This window comes from Sinocyclocheilus rhinocerous, unplaced genomic scaffold (assembly GCF_001515625.1).
Source record: "Sinocyclocheilus rhinocerous isolate Xijiao unplaced genomic scaffold, SAMN03320098_v1.1 scaffold1319, whole genome shotgun sequence".
NCBI classification, from domain to species: domain Eukaryota; kingdom Metazoa; phylum Chordata; class Actinopteri; order Cypriniformes; family Cyprinidae; genus Sinocyclocheilus; species Sinocyclocheilus rhinocerous.
In genome coordinates this window covers 533,037-548,304 of record NW_015650691.1, presented here as the reverse complement: position 1 = coordinate 548,304, position 15,268 = coordinate 533,037, and the positions used below count along the sequence as shown (strand labels likewise).

Sequence of the window (15,268 nt, the reverse complement as noted above, 5' to 3'; positions counted from 1 at the left end):
CAGAAAATGTATATATTTATATAATTTCATATAGTTAATCAATATCACACAAAGAGTGCAGTTTCTTTCTCCAAAAATTACCATGATTACAAACGTAATATAGATTTTTTTTTACAACCGTTCAAAAACAAGAAGTTAATTAAGAGACTTCTGTTTTAGACACGTTTTTGGTGATCCTATTTATTTTATTCCTTTTATAGACTTAATTTCTGTTTTTCTCCTTTCACAGAAGCGCTGCAGGTGCATGATGTGACGATTGAATCCTCATTGTTTACGCTGCTATTCGCGCATATAAAGCTATAGCCCTGTATAAAATAATTTTAAAAAGACATTCTAATCTTACTGGTTAACGATCCGACTAATGAGCTTTGTTTGACGGTCAGGAAAAAAAAAATGAACAAAATGCTGTCATTCTACAATTCTCCACCGTATTTACTATGCTGCGCGCAAGTTCAGGTAGCTCACAAACTTGCGTACACGAGCTGAGACCAGACGTGAGATTTGATCGTAGCCTACGCTCACGTCCATATTGATAAATTCCAAGTTTTGCTTTGAAACGACCGTACGCCCAATTTTCTGTCGTACATTCATTTCGTAAATGAGGCCCAAGATGTCTATAAGGCTTATTTTAAGCTAAAATTATACTTCACATATTGTTTTAAAAATGCTTAATGAACGGCCAAAGATACCTCTCTGCATGTTTATACAGTCTGTTTCTTGAGTACATTGGATGTAAAGAATAAAAACTGATAATGATGTACATTTACAGATATGAAATGAGAGCAATATGTGTGAAGGACAAACACTGAGAGTGAAATTACTTACTGTTGTTCGATGATGGAGAACACAACAGATTGTGCAATGACAAAGCAGTTTGGGTCCACTTGTCCGTCTTCCCCACAGATTTTCGCTAGCAAAAGGGGAAAAAAAAACTTTTGTTTACTTTATCCTAACAGAAACATGAAAACAGGAAATTAAAAATGCATAAGTGTTCTCACATCCTAAAGAGCAAAGCTGTTCTATTCCATCCAATCAAAAAAGTCTATTTTAGGATATTTAACATAAAAGATGTACTTAAAAACTTAAATAAGGTAAGTAATGACAACAAAGCTTCCTGAAGATAAATCCATAAAACCAGGCCCTCATTTTCTAATCACCCAATATCTCCTATAAATATAATTATCTTGTTCAAACAGAGAAAAAAACACTGGAGTACATCTTCAGCAGTCGAAACAGAGAGGTCACTGATAAGGAATTTTCTTACCCACAATGTCGTTGCGTATCTGTTCGGTGATGGGAATTGGCCTAGCAGCATCTGGAGATATGTACTTAGTGAAAATGTTAACGGCATCCCTCTCTATACCTAGAAATGAGAAAAATCAGTATATATGGAAAAATGAAAATAGGATACAGGGGATAAAGATGAAGGACAAATCAGACTCGATCCACAGCAAACACCTTTATCATATTCAACATGCCTCTTCACTGACTTACAGAAGTGTACTAATTCACATTTCAGCCATGGCTATTCATCAAAGCCTCATGTGTGCTTAAGTGTCACTCACTATTAATCAAACAAATGAATAGTACAATTAGAGCAAAGGCCTAGGGACAAATCTTACATCTACACCTTGTTAAACATTAATATCAAACTCAAATACAGGATGGGCGCATATTTCATACAGAAAAGCATGTCAGTATGTTTGTATGCAGTGTACTTGGGACACCAGAAAAACTAAATCTAAAAACTAAAAACAGAAGTATATAGTAACTATATTTATGAAATGAATAGATAAGGCCAATGATTTATTTGAATTATGGTTGACGATCAGCCATCATGAGTAGTATGACTCTGTGTTTAAAGGCCATGTTGAAAGTGTTTGAGTTTAATGGGGGTCTGTGAGATGAGGATTCTCATCAGAGCATGTTTAAATGTTGAAGTGCTTTTCATAAAATTTATTTTTCGATGCTGAGAAAAGCCAGAGACAGCCTTATAAAATGCAATGAAGTAGACAAAGACTTGTTCTTTTTTCAGACACCGAAGGCTCTCGCAGCAGAAGCCATGGACTGATAGGATCTGACTCCCCTTCTAAGCTGATTTGATGTCTTTCGGCTTAACTGACTTTTTCCATTCACTGCTTTTATAGCCTAGAGCTTCTTTGTATTAGCCATTAATGAATACTCAGCTACTGACTTCTGTTCATTGTAGTCCACTGCCAAGATGCTAAATGAGATCATTTACCAAGCTTGCTCTATAAAACCAATGCCGCATGGATATTAAAAGTCATCGTCTGATACGAAAGGAATATGTTGTAATGGTAAAAGGCCACTAACCATGAAAAACGTAAGTGCAGAATATTCCCTACGGATATAAAGGAATGCTCGTAAAAACTCAAGCTTAAGGTACAGTTTTCGTGAAATTACTAAGGAATACTGCAAACCCTGCAGTTTTAAAGTAGTTTTTTCTTAATTCAGCCAAAAGGTCTTCTATACTGATCAAACATCAAATTTGCAGGTCAGAATTCACCAAACTTTAACTTTTTTTATTTAAAATATGTATTTATCATTATGGACTTGAAAAGAAAGCCAAGCAAGCAAGTATGCACCATCATAAGCATTCAAAACATGCAACTATGATGCACAACAATAAAATACTGGAAGGAATAGTAGAAAAGATTTAGTTTTTAAATTATTATAAAAGTGTGTTTCTAATCTAAGTGTAAAAATAGAGAACATGAGAGTGCACAAACATACAAATATCTAAATGTGACCCTGGACCACAAACCCAATCATAAGGGTAAATTTTTATAACTTGAAAATAGTGTAATAAAATCACCTAACCTTGCCCGGACAAAGTTTTATCTAACTAGTTACACACTAAGCTTTGCCTAGCGTTCATGTCAGGATACCAGGAAGAAATGTGACATAACTACCTTGAAAGCGAAGGAATTATATAACGATAACACATAACCAGAGATTCATCAATGTAATAAAGTAGGGCCACTTTAAGACCTTTTAGACAGATTAGCGTATCCAGTAATAAACATTTAAAAGTGCCTTAAAAAATTCAAGCTTCGAATTACTGTTTTACATTATAAATGCAATACAACAAACACGTTTCCTGCTTTTACTGTGGGGATCAACAGCACGCCACAGAACATGCTATTGCTACTTAAAGGGTTAGTTCACGCAAAAATGAAAATTAGCTTGGGTTTTACTCATCCCCGAGGCATCCTATGTGTATATGACTTTCTTCTTTCAGACGAATCCAGTCGGAGTTATATTAAAAATTGTCCTGGCTATTCCAAGCTCTATCATTGCAGTTAGGGCTGTGCGATTAATCGAAATCGAATCGAAGCTGACTGTCATATACTGAAGCAGTTCCGGCGGATGATGCAGCACGTATGCGCAGCGTGCGCGCCTCTGAGGTATGCTAGTCTCGCGAGTTTGTTTATAGGAGCAAAGGAAGCAAAGTTTCCTTACTTTAGCAAAGGAAAACTAGTCTCCTCTTGGTTTATATCGAAATCCTCTGACATTTTTCTTTGCAAATCTTCGGTTTGTACTTCTAATTCGTGACCGGCGTTTTGTTTTGTTCTCTCTCCGCATTCGTCACTAATCACGCAACACCGACATGCTGCGTCATCCGCTGGAACTGCTTCAGTGTATGACAGTCAGCAGAAGTGAGAGAAAAGTGTTTATTACATTTGAAATATGGATATTTTTCTTACAAAAACTCATGGATTCGCTACAGAGGGCCTTTATTCATTCCCCAGAGCCGTCTGCGGCACGTTTTATTATGAATGCGCAAGCTTTATTTGACGGCTTGTGGACTGTTCAACTGCAACACCCGCAGACTGCAATGATAGAGCTTGGAATAGCCAGGACAATTTTTTATATAACTCCGACTGGATTCGTCTGAAAGAAGAAAGTCATATACACCTAGGATGCTTCGAGAGTGAGTAAAACACAGTCTAATTTTCATTTTTGGGTGAACTAACCCTTTAAGTAGAATTTAACTAAGAATCCTCCTTTAACCCTAAATTACTCAGGAAATCATCTCAGCCAGCACTGAGTATACAAAAATATCCGTTGGAAGGACTAATTGCAGTAATACAGTCAAAACAAACAAGTAAAATACTTTCAACAATGAGGCTACCATAACTTGTACTCACTTTTCATTAGTTTGTCAGAGAGGCCACTAGTAGACTGGCCTTTAACTGGAGTGCCTGTCCTGGAGGAGGGCTGTCTGGTGGGCGTTTCTGATCTTAGGCTGGGCTGCAGGTGGGGAGTCCCAGGCCGGGCCGCCCCCTCTGAGCTAACAGAGTTCCGGTGGCCAATCAGAGCCCCGGTATGAGAGTTAGTGTCTTGGGGGCTGGGGGTGTGAGGTCTGGAGGAAGTCCGGGAGGAGAAAGTGTCCTCTTCATCTCCCTCATCCAGAGTTGAGGGTCTGCTGGGGTCGTCTGGGGAGTCTGGCGAGTCGGGGGATTCCAGGGCAGCCGCAGGCTCAGCCAAGGTGCTGTGTTTGACTGAGTTGAGGCTGTGCGCTCTGACCCTAGACCAGCTGGTGGATCGAAAGCTCTCAGCTTCAAGCCAGAAGCGGACCAGGTGCTCAGCTGAGTGGGTCTCCACAAACTGTATGAAGTAGGGCATGGCCACATTATCCCTCAAGATCTGGTCTACGGTTTTAGACAGCCGAGACCGAGTCTCTTGAACCTGGTAGTTGACACTGGAGCGACCTGAAAAGCAAAGACATGTTTTAAACCCCATTGTTACAATCCACAAAACATAAAAAAACAAAACCCCATAATAAATAAGATATAAAATAACCAATAATCAAAAACAACACAAAACAAAACAAGAAAAACAAACCCGATAAAAACAATAACCAATCATTAAAATCAACACAGCTAAAAACAAGTTAAAAGCAAAATTTGAAACACAAAACAAGCAAAAAACAAAATAAAAACAAAAACTCCAAAATAAATAAACAAATCAAAAACAACACAAGATAAAACAAAACATGATAAAAAATAACCAATAATTAAAATCAAATCAGCTAAACAAGTTAAAAACAAAATATGAAACAAAACAAACAAAAACAAAACAACCCCCAAAATAAACAAACAATTTAAAAATAACTAAACTAACAACCAAAAACAACACAAAACAAAGCAATCAAAATTGAAGTCAAAAAAATAAAAATGAAGTGCCGCTCGCCTGTCCAAAACTCTCTACTATAATCCCAAGGCATTGTTTTACGGTTGCTATAGGGAGTTCTAGATTGTTTCTATAGGTGGTTGCTTACTGGTCTAAAGTCAAAAGAGCCCACCAGAAGTCTCCATATTCTGGTATTCCCAATCAGCATATGTTTAATGTTTAATACTTTGGATTAGATGTTTGTTCAAATTCCCTAAAGTATCAACAGCAGTAATAGTGATGCCTTTAACTAGCAATTGCTATACAACACTGAACTCAGAGCACCTTTAATGCCTCTACTTCAAACCCATGCCTTCTCCAGACCACAGCCAGCCATCCATTTATAATATACAGTAGAAGCACAGACTTTGTTGCATTAATAAACACACACACAAAACAAATCTTATAATAGAGCCGTGACCTCCACTGAATGTTTTGAAAGACCACACCTTCCTCTTTCAACACCACAGGACATGTGAACTCAGGGATCCACACAATGAGTCCAGTATCAGAAAACGCAAAGGACAGTACTTGAGATGAAAAAATACTAATCTCCTTTGTGTAGGAGGCAATACTTTTAAGATTTGACGTTAGAAGCATTGTCTTTACCAAAGTTACCTTGCAACACTGGTTTGTCAACACATGCGTTTCAATGTTACATATCTTTTTAAATGTAAAGGAGGGGTTAGGACATTATAACAAAGACATTTTATCCAAGGGCAGATGATAACATTGAAGATGACTTCTACACCAAGTATGATAACCAAACCTTCTAAGTATGGCCAAGTTTGAAAAAAAAACAACTAATAAATACAGTTCAATATATCATCATCATTGTACTTTTAATAGTTAAAGTTTAGAAAAAATACTGGGAAAAAAACTATAATAGTTGAAATGGGGTATTTCATGTAAGTTTACAGTAAAATACTGTGAAATGTACCGTTTTTGAAAGTGAAAAGGAAAAAAGTGAAAAACTGTAAATTGATATTGCCAGAAATCTCTGTGTGACACTTGGCAAATGATGGTTTATCACTGAAATAACTATGTTTCTTCTTAGTATTACTTATGTAGAATTATGTACATTAGGGCTTTGTTACATCTTGTGTTATTAAATTAATGATTTGTTTTTGTTTATGAACCTGTGCACCTTTTAAATACTAAATATAAGTATTTACCTCAGCTTGTAGAAAAGCTATACTTGAATGAACTATGATTCATCACGTGGCTTTCTCTTTGCCATCTGTGTTTTCAGTATGGCTGTCAAAACGGTAATCTGGCAACCACAGCTGCCATTTCTTTTTTTACTGTAAACTTCACAGATTGTATCATTGTAGGGCAATCACTGAGATTTCAAGCCCACTGAAATCAAAATTGTTTTTTGTCCATGTTAAGACCACCGAGGCTGCAGGGAACAAAAGTCTTCGCATTTTTGCTAGTTGTATAATCAAAAAAGTAAAACTTTCTCATCTAGCTTTCACAGCCTCACTTTAATTTGTGATAAGTTACATTTTGTCTTTGACGAAGGTCTACATACAAGAATACTAACAAAAGTGGATAAAATCAACTTTTAGAAAATATATGCATTTAAATAATGTACATATTTAGTCTTTCTTTTCCTGGAAAACAGACTAAAAATAATGATTACATATACTAATCATAATGACAACCAGGTGGTTATGTAATGTGACAGACCTATTTGTAAAAAGAAGCACTTGGAGAAGTAAACAGACAAATAGGCATGGACATATTCGCAGTCTTCTTTAAAGTGGAGGAGCTTGTGCAGGTTTTCACCAATCACAGAGCTATGACAAGGTTAAGAGATTACGGCACTTCACACACAAATCCAGCAGGCCAGTGCATGCAAAAGCCATTTCAGTAACAGCTTCACAAAATCCCTCCTCTAATGTGATCATTCCTTCTCCCTCGGCCACGGACACACACACACCACATTTAGTTTAAAATGCTCAGCACAGAACAGTAAGTCATAGATCAAATGTTGCTACCAAGCCCACCTTAAGTAAAACAAATACAGCAGCTTTGAGATCAAACCGTTTATAATAAAAATTCAGGCTCAATCTCTCAGTTACAGTCTTTAACAGTTGACGGGAAAAAGCCATTTAGCTGCACATAAGTTAAAAGTCCCTTTGGACGTGTTAACTCTACATTTTGAATCAGTGTTTGTAATTCATAGCTGGTGTACCTAAGTCTCCAAAGTGTGCTGCCTCCATGTGGCTAGGCTGTTTTTTGAGGATAGCAGTCCGGCCGTGGGCAAAGGAGTCCATGTTGGCTGAGATAGCATTGATGGCCACATGGCTGGGTCCCGCTGCCTCCAGGATAGCATGATGATTACGGCCGCTAAGAGAGGGGGAGTGGGGCAACACTTGGGCTGGAGAGGAGCACACAGAGCAGGAACATTAATACACAACTGAATTCTATATTTTCCTCCATTTCCAATCTACAAAACTGCTCTGCTAAGCTTAGTAAGAAATGCTTACCACACGCTAATAAACCTAAGCATGTCCTAACCTAGCCTAAGCCACAACTGGCTAGTTATTCATTTAAAGAGATCACTGAAAAATCTAAATTTTGTTATCGTCACATGTCGTTCCAAACCTATTAGACTTTGATTAATCTTCTAAACAAGATATTTTAAATGAAAACTGAGGTTTCTGTCCCTCTATTGGAAGACCAGGTAACCAAAACATTGTAGATCCAAAAGTGACATAAAGGCGTCATAAAAAGAATCCATGCGTTTAATCCGAGTCTTGGGAAGACATAGTGTCTCTTTAAAAACATATAATTCAGGCTTTTATTTACATATAAACACACATACATAAAGCACATCACGTATGGTCAACATGGAAACATGTTTGAACTTCTGCGTTTACCATATGTGATGTGCTCTATGTGTGTGTCTGTTCTTCATATGAAGCAATCATATCTATTCATAACATAATTCAATATCCTTACTTTGCAGAGATTTTCCATTATTTCAAATAAAAAAACAAAGGATAAAAACATGCTAGTCTTAATGGCCATTTAAACAAAAAAAAACACGCAAAATCTAGATACATTTTTAAAAGCTGAACTCATTTTCACTGTGTCATGTGTGAGATGCTGCAAAAGAGTGCAATGATCAAACATGAACGTCTAGCGCATGTTTACATAGAAAAATAATGTAAAAAGCAGCACAGCATAATTCAAAAAAACATTGTTTTTGAACGACCCATTATTCTCTCACCTATAGAGACACAACATTTCCACATGTAGGGTCACAAGGAACTAAAACTATAACCTGATACACATTAACCTGGTCTATTGTTCTACATTCCAGCATGTTCTATGACATCTCACTACAACGTTACAATTACAAATCTGACAAAAATTACTAAGATGAAAAACCAAAATGAAAAAGGACCAACATGAAACCAAGTGAGGCTGGAATGCAAAGCACAGTCTGATGAAAATATCCAGTATACAGTGTACATAATACAGTATATAAACAGCATAACATAAGCACAGTAAAGCAGCACAGGACTCTCACCTTTGCGGGCTTTGGCATCTGCTGGTCTCTCAGGTTCCTTTCCTTTAGCTATGAGATAAAGAACATAGGAAATTTTATTTATAATTTACAGCATCTCTTGTCCTAATGCACCTGATTATTCAGCACTTAAGAACAGTAGCCGTCTTTCTTTGACACCCAAAAATAAAACAAAACAGTATGGGTTAATCCAGTAAAGCCCACATTTTTGACTCTTTCCACTTTACGTTTTCTGCATTATTTGCATGGGGTGAGGCCTTGCGTGGAAAAAAAACACCTGTGGCAAACAGTCTTGCATCATGAAGCACAAAACGACAAGAATTTCCATCATCCCTATCATTATTGAGAGAAGTGCAAGCAAAAAGTGGGGATGATATTTGTCTATACAATGAGCAGCATGTATTACAGAATTTCAAACATTTCATAGTCCTCTGCTGTGCTAATAACATACATTAACCCACATACCTCTTATGGATGAAGAAAACATACACTATATTACAAAGACTACACAGACTAAGAACAAAGAGAGGTGATGTTCCTGTTTAATAGGACATGGGCTAAGAGTGCATCCTTCCTTCCCTTAGGGCAGCCACATTGATTAATGTACACTGACTGAAGTCACAGGGTACATGTATATGGTCTTTGTCATGTGGGCAGGGATTCTGGGAATTTTGGAATGATCGGTCACTCTATTCAGTAAAGATACAAAACTACAGATTAATTATTATGGTTTATGTATGTATGTATGAACATCTAAAGACAGCAGCGTTCCCACCCATTTTGACCAGTGAATTCTCACCAGATAAGGATTTTATAAAGAGTTTTATATTCACTCTTAACAAATTTCCACCACAAAGATTTTACATGCATGGAAATCACAATTTAAACTTCGCTGACATTTCCAGGTTTTCTATGACTATGGGAATCCTGTAGAATGTTCTCAAATTAGTGGTTCTCAACTTAGGAGCCTCAGCTAATTTCCAATGGCAACCCAATAAGTCTTAAAATTATGTAAATTCAATTATATTAACATAATATTAATTACAGAGGTACCAGAGGTACATAATCATATCAGCTTAAATAGGCCGGCCTTCGAATATTGTCTTGGACAAAGGGGCCCTTGGAGTCTATAAAGCTGAAAACCACTCATCTAAATCCAATTAAAAGGATACAGCATTTCCAAAAAAAATAGCTCGTTCAGATCAAAGATGTCAATGAAAGCCATCCTTGTCAAAAAATTCCAAACCAATTCCAATGTTATCAACTATAAGAATAAAACTTGAGTTAATTCAGTAGGATTCTATATTATTCTTAAAATCATTCGTTTCATTCCATATTATAAAATTCCAACATGAGTGTTTTCTGACATGGCTAGCCTAACTGTCAGACGACTGACACTACATCATGCGTGTTACTTCAACGTTTACGCCCAAGACACAACGGGACTTTTATTTTTTCAGTTAGCAGCATGAATTTTAACAATAGCATGTGTCTATAATTCACAAAAAAATCTCAAAGTTCTCATGTGGTAACCTAAAATAACAAAAATGTTCACTTGAAAGAGGAATACATCCCATCTCTCTGGAGTTAATGTAGACGGTGTGCAGACGACAGCGATGCATAAGAGGAATTTCATGGCCATAACAATAATAAAAGAGTTTTAATGTCACATTCATGTGGACATGAGCTCAGCATCAGTCCAGAAAAGCCCACTCTATCCGGCGACCATCCCATCATGATCGAGCGGAGCACTTCCTTACCTTTCCGCCTGAAGAACGACATGATGAATCTGACGCTGTGAAGGCTCGCTCAGCTCAGAGACAACATCCCGACAGCTCCCGAGTCCCTTCATTCATAACACTCTGTCGCGCACAGCTTTCGCTTTGATCATCCACATCTGCGGTCACTGGCAAAACCCAAAAACGTCCAGTCCCCTCTCAGCTGGCCCGGTCGCCATATTGTCAATAAACGCCTCACTTCCGGAGTGTCTGCGGCACAGCGCTGTTGCTGGAATTATGGGAAAAGGCCTGACAAATGAAAAGACTTTATTCCTGTACATACCACATAAGATTTCTCGTATGTAATATCTCTTGAAGAATATACTGTGTTATCAGATGACATGAGAGCTCAAGCAGTGGCAGCAGGGTCCTGCAGCTAGGTCACATTCTGACTGCTGTAAACAACATTTTACCTGCATCACTCCAGTCGTTGTAGGATGGACATTGCAAATATATCATTGTCAAATCAACTTAATAATTGCGTACTACTAACATACTCTAATTTATTATTTGGTATTATGTATATTTATGTGCCATATGTCTGCTTTGACAGATGAGTCTGGTTTGCCTCAGGGATTTTTTTTCTCCCTCTTCACATATTCATCTGATCCTTGCATCTGGTATCTTTGCTATAATCATCTTTTACTTGCTTTGAGTACAGTGATGGTATGTACTTTTACAAATGTCATCGAAGCTATATAATAGCAAACTACACAAAATCAAAACAAAAATGGAATTAAAATATCAAGATTGGTACACTTATCAAACATCTCTTAAAAACTTGTCAAATTTTCATGATATACCTATAGTCTGGGTCATTCAGATTATGCATTGCTATATAACACTTTGTGACAGTTTATTGCTATTTTATTTCTTAAATGTACAGGGACAAAGTCTGTGCTGCCACCTTTTAATTAGAGCACCAATGAATGAAAAACAAACACTTCACCATTAACATCTTTTATTGCATGAAAATCTTGAATAATGCCAAAATAGTTAGTAAACTTCTGTGCGTTGTAACAGAGGCAAACAGAGAGAAAAACAAAAAAACTATTCAAAAGTACTTCACCTTGACATGCTCTGTCCAAATTCTGTCTAATGTTATAATTTCCCTTTTAATTTTCCCTTATTATTTTCAACCGTTAAAGCGTCTATCTGAAGCAGTATTCATAGGGAGTTTCCTGCTCTGAGTGTCTTCTCCCAGGAAGAGCGAAGAGCATCAAGCAACGTCCGTGCTAAAAACACTTTGGACATCACCATCATTGTTGCACTGCCCAGGAGTCCAACAAACAGAGAAGAAAAACTGCTGAGAAAATACAAAACAAATTTGAATTAGAAGAAAGAGAGAAAGACAAGAAAAGGAGGTGTTGAAGGGATAGTCCACCCAAAATTAAAAATTCTGTCATCGTTTACGCACACTCATTTTAACTTAATTTCTCCTTTGGAACACAAAAGATGATATTTTGATCAATTTTGGTCACCAGACAGTTCCCACTGACTTCCACTGTATTTTTTGTCCATACATTGAAGTCAATGGTAACCAATACTATTTGTTTACCAATACATGACAGTAAGTAAATAATGGCAAACAATTTCATTTTTAGGTGAACTATCCCTTTAATGTGTGCATTTTGCCGATATTACAACAAAATGGCTCTATGTCAGATTATTCTCACCTCTATGATCAGTTCATGCTCATTTCCCCATGGCCTGCTCGATGGCAGTCACAACTGCTTTGAATTTTGAATCGGAGTCAACAAATCCATCTCCATTCTGTCAAAGAAAATATTGGCCAAATGTAAAATATTACAGATGTACTTTGCCATATTAGATTTTAGTAGCACACTGGTCAATCAAAAATACTGTTCTATGCAACAGTTAAGACATGTAACGAGAGTTACGAATGTAACTGCAGTTCTATGAGTTCTTTCTGACCGCCAGAGGCAGTGCTTCACACTGAATGTTATCTCATCGCAGATGCACAGGTCGAGTCTAATACGAACAAAGTCCCTCGTGACCAGGATGACTCGGGGTCCTCCCCTATTTAACCCCCGTGACTTCCTGCAGACTGTCCCTACGGAATCTTCTCGCCCTGACTCTGAGTGACAGAAAGCTCTGGCGTTCATCCAGAACTCATAGAACCGCAGTAACATTCGTAACTCTCGTTCTATTTCGTTCTTTCTGACCACCAGAGGCAGTGCTTCACACTGGATGACTTATAACCACAAGGTCACGAGGAAGCCCTGTTTACCTCTAAGAAGTTGAGGGTCCCAACAGGACAGCTGTTTCAAAAGTATCCGATGCAGCCACATTAATCCTGTAATATCGGGAAAATGTGTTCGTAGATGACCATGTCACTTAGGGGGACAACTTTTAGTGCCGCCCAAAACGTTGAAATGCTTCTCGTTGAATGACATCTCACTCCCGATGGCAATGGACAACCACTAGACTTGTAAGCATGGGTGATAATCTCCACTAACCAATGTGACAATCTCTGCTTTGAGAGTGGCTGAACTTTTCTCTGCCCCCCCCAAAGGAGAGAAAAAGCTGGTCTGATTGCCGAAAATCTTCTGTGGCCCTGAGGTAGCCACAGAGAGCCCTTACCGGGCACAAGAGTCTGCATCCACTTCTTTCTTGTGAATCCAACCTTGGAGGATTGAATACTGCCAGCTCAATAGCCTGATTTTTAAACAGGGCAGAGAACCTCTTGGGGAGAAATGCTGGGTTTGGCCACAACTTCACTACCGAACCATCTGCATTCCAGCACATGCAGGTTGTATTAACTGATAATGCGTGGAGCTCACTCACTCATTTAGCTGAAGTAATGGCCAAGAGAAAAGCTGTCTTCAATGAGAGCCACTTCAAGTCACTGTGCTCCAAAGGTTCGAATGGAGGTAATGTAATAGACTTCAAGACAAAACTCAGGTCCCATGAGGGTACCTGAATGATCTGAGGGGGGCGCAGTCGCTGTGCACCTCTAAGGAATTGAGTAACCAAGGCATGAGATCCCAATGGCTGCCCATCTATTCGTACATGATGTGCTGAAATTGCAGCCACATAAACTCTTAAGGTAGAAGCTGCCTGATTATCTTTCAGCAGAGATTGCAAAAAACGTAACACCAAAGGGACAGGACATACCTCTGGGGACACTCTTTGCTCCCTACACCAATCAGAGAAGAACTTCCACCTATAAGCATAAGCACTCCTGGTGGAAGGTGCTCTAGAATTCATTATAGTGTTCTGTACATCCTGATCACAGACTCTCAAAAGTGGTTCTGGCCCTTCAGATGCCAAACACAGAGCTGTAGGCGATCTGGATTCGGGTGCCAAATCTGACCTCCGAACTGGTGGAGCAGATCCATCCTCCTGGGAAGGCTCAAGGGCTCCCCTTCTAAGAGCCTGTACATAATTGGAAACCAGGGTCTCCCTGGCCAGTTTGGTGCCACTAACAGTAGCCTGTGGTGTCCCTGAAGGACTCTGTGAACAGTTGCTAAGATCAATGGTATCGGGGGAAAGGCATACAGTAACTGATCTGGCCAGTCGTGGGCTAGAGCATCCTGCCCCAAAGGACTGGATTCTTATGCTAGTGAAAACCAGAGGGGGCACTGGGTCGAAGTTGCTGAGGCGAAGAGATTTACTTCTGCTCTGCCAAACCGCTGCCATATCATCTCCACCACCTCTGGGTTAAGACTCCACTCCCCCGACGGAGGTCTGTGCGTGACAAGATCTGCCATCACATTTGTCACTCCTGGGATGTGCATGGCTCTGATATTTGCAAACCGAGGGAAGGCCCAGTTCAACAGCTCCTGTGATACTTGAAGAGACTGGCTGGATTTCGTGCCCCCTTGATGGTATAAATCACTGATGCATTGTCTGACCTGACAAGAACATGCCTGCCTTCCAGATTCAGTGCAAAGTGCTTCAGTGCACTGCTCATAGTTCCAGGGTATTTATATTCTCCCCTCCCCTCACTTAAGTCCTGGGTTGTAGCATCACTCCCAGAAGACTGAATAGACTGGGACAATGCCAACATAAGATGGGAGAGAGAATTGTCAATGTGACCCATACGCGCTGCAGTGTTACATGCCTGTATAAGAAGATCAACCGTAATCCGACATTGAGGCAGAGGGCAACGGACATTAGGCCACAAAACCTCTTCTGGAGAGAGAACAAACGAGGCAATAATTGGATCAACCTTAGGCATCTGACCCAAGCCAAAAGTGTCTGCATCTTGCAGACACTTTTGAATCTCTGATGTAACCTCCCTTTCTTCATCCTCATAGAACTGACTGTGAGAAGCAGTCACAGACATGACATCCTCCTCAGAAATGGGTGACTTGAAAGTTAGAGCTTCAACTGAAGAAACTCGTTTCTCAGACGTTTGCAAATTCATAAGCAAGGACTTAATCTGAGCAAACTCAGCAGTCAACACATCCACCTTCTTAGCTAAGGGATCTTCCTTAGATCGTTTACCAGCTGAAGCACACGTTGCTTCAGCATGTTTACGTTTAGCTGCCGATTTACGTGGTGGTGGTGGTAGTGTTGGTAGCGACTCACCCAAGAGTCCTTCCACCAAAGCTATCCTTGAAGTCTTCCTCTCCCAAGACATAACTCTGCAGTTCATGCAGGCATCCTCTGTGAGGCCTTGTTTCAGGTGTTCCAAGCCTAAACAAGAAGGGCAGCAGTCGTGCCCATCATCCTTCTGCAGAGTGGCCATGCACAATGTGCAGGCATGAGATACTTTTTCCATCCT

General features: G+C 39.1%; 2 protein-coding genes across 6 annotated transcripts in view; both read right to left on the bottom strand.

Moving 5' to 3' along the window:
- Positions 1-11,374, bottom strand: part of akap10 (A kinase (PRKA) anchor protein 10) — an 18,859-nt gene extending 7,485 nt beyond the window's left edge. For all 3 annotated transcript variants that reach the window (XM_016517301.1, XM_016517303.1, XM_016517302.1), the window contains exons 1-6: positions 10,498-11,374; positions 8,741-8,788; positions 7,397-7,582; positions 4,173-4,736; positions 1,265-1,363; positions 826-910 (exon numbers count right to left, since the gene is read on the bottom strand). In XM_016517301.1, coding sequence (XP_016372787.1) covers positions 826-910; positions 1,265-1,363; positions 4,173-4,736; positions 7,397-7,582; positions 8,741-8,788; positions 10,498-10,519 — 1,004 coding nt within the window. In that variant the 5' untranslated portion in view covers positions 10,520-11,374. The remainder of the gene's footprint in view (positions 1-825; positions 911-1,264; positions 1,364-4,172; positions 4,737-7,396; positions 7,583-8,740; positions 8,789-10,497) is intronic.
- An 85-nt stretch (positions 11,375-11,459) lies between these two features.
- The window catches only part of selenow1 (selenoprotein W, 1), a 6,305-nt gene continuing 2,496 nt past the window's right edge, over positions 11,460-15,268 (bottom strand). Inside the window, exons 5-6 of one of the 3 annotated variants that reach the window (XM_016517307.1) lie at positions 12,192-12,288; positions 11,460-11,818 (exon numbers count right to left, since the gene is read on the bottom strand). In XM_016517307.1, the coding sequence (XP_016372793.1) occupies positions 12,211-12,288 (78 nt within the window). In that variant the 3' untranslated portion in view covers positions 11,460-11,818; positions 12,192-12,210. Of the gene's footprint in view, positions 11,822-12,191; positions 12,289-15,268 lie in introns of those variants that run through there. The other 2 variants (XM_016517306.1, XM_016517305.1) reach the window with 2 other exon arrangements.